Here is an 8,469-nt window from a genome sequence, read left to right as displayed (position 1 = left end):
GCGTTCACGTACCAGTGTAATCATTTAGAAAATTGAATAAGAAGTTATTAAGTCGTTCTGCTCATAAATTCACACATTATAATACAAATAAACACATAAATATATAATATACACCTGTGCATATAATTATATATAATTATATATATATATATATATATATATATATATATATATATATATATAAAACATATTAAGCAAACAGTCACAGACTTCCTTTAAACTTTATTTAATCATACACATTCATTAAGGAAAATTATCCAATACAAAATGTTTCTCTCAGACATAACTAAGATTAAATAGTTAAGATAAACTTTACAGTTACATCACAGGGGCTGTGGAAAAAGGAAAGAACAGCGCCTGATTTTTCTTCTTTTTTTTTTGGAAATAAATTTGATTACAGTCAAAAATGGCACCGGAAAGATAATATGTTTATATACAGGAACTATCTACTTGTATAATCTTGATAGATGGGATGAACGTGGCTCTTGTCATATTTTCAGTCTCATATCAGATATTTGACTAATGTAGAAGGCCACGGTGAAACAATCTTGCACTTTTCAGACAAATAAAACCGCCATTCAAGAATGACACAAAACAAAAAACATCCTACAACTTACAAACATACTGTTGGTGAGCACTACAACCACACATAAGTAATAATCACCCGCTTCAAATAATAAGTAACCCTCTCACAAGTTGACATGGTGGCAAAACATACTTTGCTTATTACAATTTTGGACTCAAGTAAAAAAAAAAAAAAAAAAAAAAAACTATAGTAAATCTGTATTTTTGTAACCTATTTTGTTAACCTCAATCAAAAACTGTCACAAGATTATTTGCCATATTTCAGACACACCTAAATAATTATGTAAGCATATTAAATGTACACGTTTCGGTTTAGTTCAGCTCATCCGTGGACTCCGACATGGATCGCTCTCTCCTCTCTCGGCCCGTGACAAAGTTGAGCAGGTCAACAGCTGTCACCACCCCGAAAACCATCTGCTTCAGAGTTGGAGAGCCGTCCGTCAGATCTGGTGGAAGGACAGGATGGAAGAGAGTGTGATGAAGCTAATAACAGGGGTTATTATAACACAGCTGCTGACCCTGCAGGTGCAAACTCAGCCAAAGTCGCTAAAAAAGGCACCCATTGGTTCTCTATATGTACCACAAATACAATAATTAAAACGCTATAAATCTGAGCATTTACAGTGATGATTATATTTAACTGCGACGGTGTGTTTTTCCACACTACCCCACGGGGGCGCCAACATTTTGCGTTCATTAGTGAATCACATTTTTGGGTTCAAGGGAGATGCACTGAGAGCTCAGTCATATGAGAGCATATATATATATATATATGAAGGAATGTGTGAAAATGTCATACTTACATTGGATCTGTTCATGTACCACCAGGGCAAAGTGGTCAGTCTCCAGAATGCTGGATAGCTTTCCTAAATGATCATTCAGACGGATCTAGGATTGAATTAAAAAGACAAATGAATAACAAAAAGAGGAGCCATTTTTATATGAAAATGAAATTGATTTGTGCACAAAATGTGTCAAATCAGTGTGAAATGTTCCAACAACCTATTTCTAAGTCCACAAACTCATAAAACAGTATTCTCTCACTACACATTTGTACATTAAAACTGCTTGGCTGAACAAAATTATAACCATCTGGTCTATAATCTATTTTGGACCAACTCCAGTCAAAACAACGCTACTGGACTTTGTTTGCTTTCCCACCCTGATTTGGTAAAATCCCTTTCATCACTCTGACTCACAGACTTTTCACCTGGACATCCTCCCCCATTGTTTCATTGGCTGCTGCTGTCAGCCAATCAGAATTCAGAACACCTTTTTATTTAAGCCTATAAGTTATTGATTTTACTTTCACATTTTCCAGAGCCACAGATGGATTTTTGAGTTCATGCCCGACCTGTTTGAACTGCTTGTAGAGCACTTTGCTGACCGGGTCCGACACCTTGATCTTCCCTGCCAGGATGCAAGACAACATGTTCCCGAGGGTCACCATGCCCAGGATTACCCTGTGTACACACACACACACACGCACACGCACACACACACACACAGGTTGAAGTCAGAGCACACAAAAGGCACAGTAATAAAACACAATGTGCAGAAAGGATCATTGTATTTCAGCACGACAGCTAGTTACTGTCTCCTTCAGGACACTCACCCGGCCTCATCCACCACGGGCGCCTGGTCGAAGCCCTTCTCCTTGAGGATTTTGATGGTCCTCTGACAAGTGACCGTGGGCAGGACGGTGAGGGGGGCCGACAGGTTCAAACACTGCAGCTTCAGGTTCCACCACCTGATGAACAAAAGGCCTTTTTACACAGAGATCTCACAATAATCACAGAAAGAAGACCGGGATGAGAGAGAAGAGGATCCTACGCAGCTACACGTGGAGGAAACATGCATTCACAGGAGCACAATAGGCCCTATAATCACACATACCATGGTTTTTTCACGATGAGGTCCTCCTCACTCAGGAAGCCCTTCTGGACCATCCACTTGTCACTCAGGAATTTGGACCTTGAGGAGGGGGGGGGGGGGGGGGGGGGCGGAGAAACAAGTTCAACAAGTTTTGCTTTATCTGTGTCGGGAAGGCAAGATAAAGATTATAGTCTGTAGTTTATGTATTTCCTGAGAAGCTGTGTGTGATTCATCCCTACAACATCCCACGACATGTTATGCTGAGTCAATTACATTGTTTGGCCACATGGGGGAGCAAGATGTAGCTAAAGAATCTTTTCCCCCTGTTTGCGAGCCACAATTTTAATTTATGAGAAGCATTTTTTAGCTCTGTTTTTTGGAGCAATCGGCACAATTTGTTGCTCACATTTATGGGAAAATTGGCAATGATTGGATCATGAGGTCTGTTTGCACTGTGAGCCACCGGGGAAATGTTCGCAGTTGACCTTCTTCCAGTCACGTATTGATAAGTTGCATCAGCGTCCTGGAAACATTTTGTTTTGGCTCTACCTAAAACAACTGATAAAAACCCTAAAGCGATAAAGCAATCTTTTTTTCCCCTTGAAGGTTGATGAATGTTTGGCTATTTTCTAAGCTAAGACACAATAAGCCGATTTGGATCCAGCCAAGACCAAATGTTCACCAACAGACGCCGAGGAATGTGACTGGGAGCCGGCCAACCGCCAAAGTTCAGGTGGCTTGAAATTGCAAAATTATCCTCAAATTAAATGATATTTATTTATATTTTAGGTCATCAGAAATCAGTGCAACAAGAAGGTGCGTAACGCGGCCCACAGACATGTGGGGATTCTCACATGTAGTTGCGGACGGAGTCTGGTAGGATGACGACGCAGCGCTGACCTTCCTTCAGCTCTTTGGCCACAACTACGGCCGCTGACATGGCCGTCCCGGAGCTGCCACCTGTTGTGGAAAAGAGCAAAAAAAAAGGCGGCGTGACTTCACGACCCCGGCGGCTCCGCCAGACGTCTGGCGTTTGGGTTAGCGGGAACCGGAGCGCTCACCGCACAGCAGGCCCTCCTCTCTCATCAGCATGCGAGACATGTTGAAGGACGCCTCGTCGTTGGACTTGTACCAGACGTCAATTACCTGATAAAATAAAAACATAATTTTAAGTGATTGTGAGTCAAGTAAACGTAAGAAAAAAAGGAGGTTAGAAAAACAAAACTCACCGATCTGTCGAGCACGGTGGGGATGAAGTCGTACCCGATGCCCTCCACCTCGTACTGGGTCTTATCGGTCTTGTTAAGCTCCTCGGGCTCAGCCAGGATGGAGCCTTCTGGGTCAACACTAACAATCTGCAGACAGCAACGAGCCGTTATTCCTTCCAGCCGTGCTTCAACGCTTCGCTGCTCGGAAACAACCCTCTGAACCGAGGCGACTTACTTTGATGTTGGGGCATCTTTCTTTGAGTTTGCGGGCGATGCCTGTGATTGTCCCCCCTGTGCCTGCCCCCGCCACCAGCATGTCCACTTTACCTGGAAGCAGTCAAGAGACCATCAGAGTTCACGCTACCGATTTAAGTGCACGACGACGGCGTCGTGTGGGGGAAAAGATCGCCGTACCGTCGCACTGCTCCAGGATCTCCTCGGCCGTGGTGTCGTAGTGAGCCAGAGGATTGCTGGGATTACGGTACTGGTCCAGGATGTGAGAGTTGGGGATCTCGTTTTTAAGGCGCCAGGCTACGCCGACGTGAGACTCTGGTGAGTCGAAGCGAGCGCTGGTGGGGGTGCGGACAATCTCGGCTCCGAGAGCTCTCAAGACGTCCACCTGTAATGGAAAAAAAAGGAGGACAAATCTAAGCATATACCACGTACAATACCAAAACATTCCTGATAAAATGATGATGATGTACTCCCTCCTTTTTTATCATTATCATAGTATGACAGTAGCATGATGTGTACTTGTAATTCTATGTGTTTTATTAAGCTAATGTTCATTTCAATATGACGACTCACCTTCTCCATGCTCATTTTCTCAGGCATGACGATGATGCAGCGGTAGCCTTTCACTGCTGCAGCCAGCGCCAAGCCGATACCTGGAATCACAATCCTTTATTAAGTCAGATAAGTAGAAAAATGACACCAAATATATGTAATGTACATGTATCTGCAGAATAGAACACAGTGCACATAAGTATTACTGTGGTAAGATAATTTGCATACTTGTAACTGAGTATCTAAGTAACAAAGTAAACACACACACTGAAGTTTTACAACCCTGCTGATTAAAACCACTCCTTCCTCTCCATAAATTCCACCCCTATTTAAGTCAACCGCCTCAGATAATTACCAGTGTTCCCAGAGGTGGGCTCTATAATAGTGTCTCCAGGCTTGAGGAGCCCGGCTCGCTCGGCGTCCTCCACCATCCGCAGGCTGATCCGGTCCTTCACGCTCCCGCCGGCATTGAAGAACTCACACTTTGCCACTGCAAGGACACAACAGGAAGATTCATTATTACATTTAAAAACAAATCAGAGAGCTAGAATGATGCAATGGATGCCAAACCAGGCTGTCTCAGCTTGAGTGCTGACTCACATATTTCGCATTTGAGTCCGAAAGCTTTGGGGATCTTGTTGATGCGGACCAGGGGAGTGTCGCCGATCCGGTGCAGGATGTTTGGAAGGATGGTTGGAGGGGCGGTTCTGGGAGGAGACAGACAATCAGTGACTGCAATTACACTGCAAACATTCACTTTGACTGTTTCCTGCTCCCACAAGTGTGAAATAGTAACTCCTGATTCCAGTCTGATGAGTTTGTTTGCCAAGAGGCACGCCTCCTGTGTTTCTCTGGTCACTGCCTTCATGTGGAAAATGGCAGAAATTCGAATGTCACACTGACCTTGGGACTTGGGTATGAGGGGAGTCGGCTTTCGAGGCCCCAAGGCTCCACGTGCAGCGGCTGGGGAGGTCGGGCCGAATCCACTTCCTCTCGGCCGCAACGTTCTTCGTGTTGATCTGAATGGTTCTCGACGCCTCGTCGGCGTCCGCCGCCGGCAGCTTGTCGACCCCGTTGGTGCGGCTTGCCAGCTTGCCAGCGTGAGGGCACACGGCGGACATGACGGCGGTTTCTTTGGGTGAAGGAACTGAAGGCATGGCTCACCCTGGACAAAACAGAGGAAATAAATAAGTGTTAAGTGCATCTCCAGCAGCAAAGCTTCCATTAAATTCTTTCTACATCAACATACTGAGCAGCAACAGTGCGAAACAAACACCGAACCACTCCTTTTTTCCCCATTGATGCCAAGTCATACCCACACCTCTAAATAATGCTTAGTCATGCTTAACAAGGATCTTTGGCAGCCTCTGCCCCACCCTTTGCAAACCAACACATATTGACCGTTTAATATTTTAACAAAGTCATGGACGAGTGAATAAATTAGTCAAAATAGATTCTGCTTTCATCAGCTGGATGTGAGAAAACAGAAATGAGAGGAGGAGGAGGAGGACGAGGAGGAGGCTGATGACTGGGTCATCAAGCGTTTGCAATGTTGCATCATTCATTCACTGCAGGAAAAAAAATACCCAACAATGACACGTGTTATAAACAAAGCAGCCACCTCACCTTATCGGTGCGTTTATGAATGTTAAACGAGCCAATGATCGTTTAAAAAGTTGTAAAAGTCACATATATATAACCCAGTGTTGTAAAAAGTATTCAGTGTCCAGTCTGCGAGTAGATTTAAGGTTTGGCAAAAGAAAACTGAATAGGTTTAATCATTTATCAAGCAAATACGCAAACTATCGGCCGGTCTACAAACAACAACATAACATGCCGTTCTCATACACCACGCAGTTGTTTTCCCAAGTTAGTTATTAAGACATTCGTTTCTCCACTGAAAATGGCTGCAGCTGAACCTTCACTAATACACAGTGCAAACACACCCCCCCGAGGGCCAGCTGTTAAAGCCCCTCATTGGTTGCACGGAGAGTTCAAGCGACGGGAGAGAAACCGACCCCTCGACATGCTTGCCTCTGCGTTAGTGACACACCGTTACATAAAACGCTCTTAGATGTCTTACGGCTAATTGGGGTTACTGGCTGCTGTGGTGCATGTGAGTGGTGGTATCCGGTGGCCTTTCTGGGTTCAACAGGGGAAACATGACCCTCCGTGAGGGCACAGAGCCCAGACTGACTTGCAAGCCAATTTAAAGGATAAACTTTTTGTTTTTGGTGCCGAATAAGCCGAGAATCAAATACCTGCCAAGCTGAATAAAACCCAAAATCACCTGATCTGAGCCTGGCATCGTCAGACCCAATCTGGGGAAAATCCCCTGTAATATTCTTACCTCGTCAGACTTTATCTGCTTACATTGTGGCATTTCTGATCTCCTTTGGTATGTTGAGTTAGCACACCCTTGTGATCTTTAGGCAATTCTAATACTGTTGCAGGACAGCTGCTCGGCCAACAAAAGGCACAAGAAGAGCTACAACTATAGATAATCACTCGGCCATTACAAATCCTGAATGTGAACAGCAGGAATGCTGGCAGGAAAAAATGTGGAAGAGCAGGCGTGTACACCTGGAAACAGTCAGGAGCCACATTTAAACACATGTAATGTTACTGTGATTGGATGTGGAGCCGTGAGGAAAACACTGATAAAAGATCCTGGAGCTGGGATGGTGCAGGGAAATTAAACATGAAATTAAACAGAAAAATAATTCTGTTAATTGTTATTAAAAAATGAAAAAATTCAGAGAATTCACCAGCTACTCAAACAACCATAAACATCATTTAGACTATAAAGGAAATATGAATTAATGTATTTTTAACCGTTTATCGCAGACATACAATAATGTTACTATAGCAGCACAGCGTGTCATCACATCCGGTAGTGGAATGGGAAAAAAACGTGAAATTAAAAAAAAAAAAAGGTAGCTTTGAAGGATAGCATTGATGGACGTTAAAAATGACGAGTATTTACACCAAATTAAAGGCGTGGATTTGCAGCAAATACGCAAGAAACACGAACCAATTAATAGCTAATTAATAGTTAGCTTACAACAAGGTGTACAATAATGAGAAACTACGCAGTTAGGACGTCGCCAAACATCCTTTAAATACATCGGTTTTCATTCATTTTCACGTAATCATTCCTACTCACCTCGAGATTTATACGTGCCCCAAAAAATACCGTAAAAAGAGGAAAATTCGCTGCGCAGCCACCGACGTACACGCGCAGGAGGTACAACAATGCGGTATGAGCGACTTCCGTCAGAGCAACGGTTTTCATGACGGAACACGTGGGGCAACCGGTGGGGGCGTGGCCAAAGTTTTGGGGCGCTCTCCCGATTGGCTGCGGCAAGGGCGTCTTGTTTGGTCCGCTCCGCCTATGAAAACAGAGACTTCTCCATAAGGAGTTTGGGCTGCGTAAAAGATACCAGCACCATCTGTTTACCTTTTATTGACTGCATGTACTTTTTGACCCATGTGACATCTTGTGGGCTTCTCAGGCGTGGGCTGCAACTCCCCACATATTTACTTTGTGTATAAATCTAATACAAACATTACTTTTTATAGGTTTTTCTTTTGCTCTACTTTTTTATAGTTTTATTCAGATGAAAATACTTTGATGCATTTTCTAATACACATATCAGAGCATGTGAAATATATGGAACTGGGTTCTTCTGGGACAATATATTGATATTTTCCCCACAATTTTCAGTGCAATTTCAACACGAAATAACCCTTTTTGTTCTTTAAGAGTACGCATTTATATGTTTAGCTGATTCATTTTAAGCTAACTCTGCTTTTCGAAACAGAAAGGGGAAAAGCACACAGGCTCACTGGCTGATCAAGCTTTAGTTAAAATTGCATCATCCAGTGGAGGACCTAAAAAAAAAGGGGCACACGTGATTTTTTAGAAGTATTCACCACATTTGGTTTTCCGGTTTCCTTATTTAAAGTCCTCTCCATGCCAAATAATTTGATATTCATATAAGCAAGTGGTGCC

The 8,469-nt window shown here is 43.3% G+C and overlaps 1 protein-coding gene across 1 annotated transcript; it reads right to left on the bottom strand.

Annotated features, from left to right (window-relative positions):
* Positions 1 to 205: 205 nt before the first annotated feature.
* On the bottom strand, positions 206 to 7,757 carry cbsa (cystathionine beta-synthase a). The gene is made up of 15 exons (XM_084004358.1): positions 7,621 to 7,757; positions 5,358 to 5,619; positions 5,055 to 5,161; positions 4,810 to 4,944; positions 4,476 to 4,555; positions 4,083 to 4,287; positions 3,904 to 3,995; positions 3,690 to 3,815; positions 3,522 to 3,606; positions 3,315 to 3,420; positions 2,482 to 2,559; positions 2,201 to 2,335; positions 1,940 to 2,048; positions 1,389 to 1,473; positions 206 to 1,031 (listed from the first exon to the last, which is right to left on the bottom strand). Exons 2-15 carry the CDS (start codon positions 5,609 to 5,611, stop codon positions 898 to 900), a joined length of 1,731 nt encoding a protein of 576 aa, XP_083860484.1. The 5' UTR covers positions 5,612 to 5,619; positions 7,621 to 7,757; the 3' UTR covers positions 206 to 897.
* Between the last annotated feature and the right edge of the window lie 712 nt (positions 7,758 to 8,469).

The sequence above is a fragment of the Eutrigla gurnardus genome (assembly GCF_963514095.1).
Source record: "Eutrigla gurnardus genome assembly, chromosome: 24".
NCBI lineage: Eukaryota > Metazoa > Chordata > Actinopteri > Perciformes > Triglidae > Eutrigla > Eutrigla gurnardus.
Note: the sequence above shows the minus strand (reverse complement) of the source record. Positions and strands in the feature narration are given on the sequence as shown.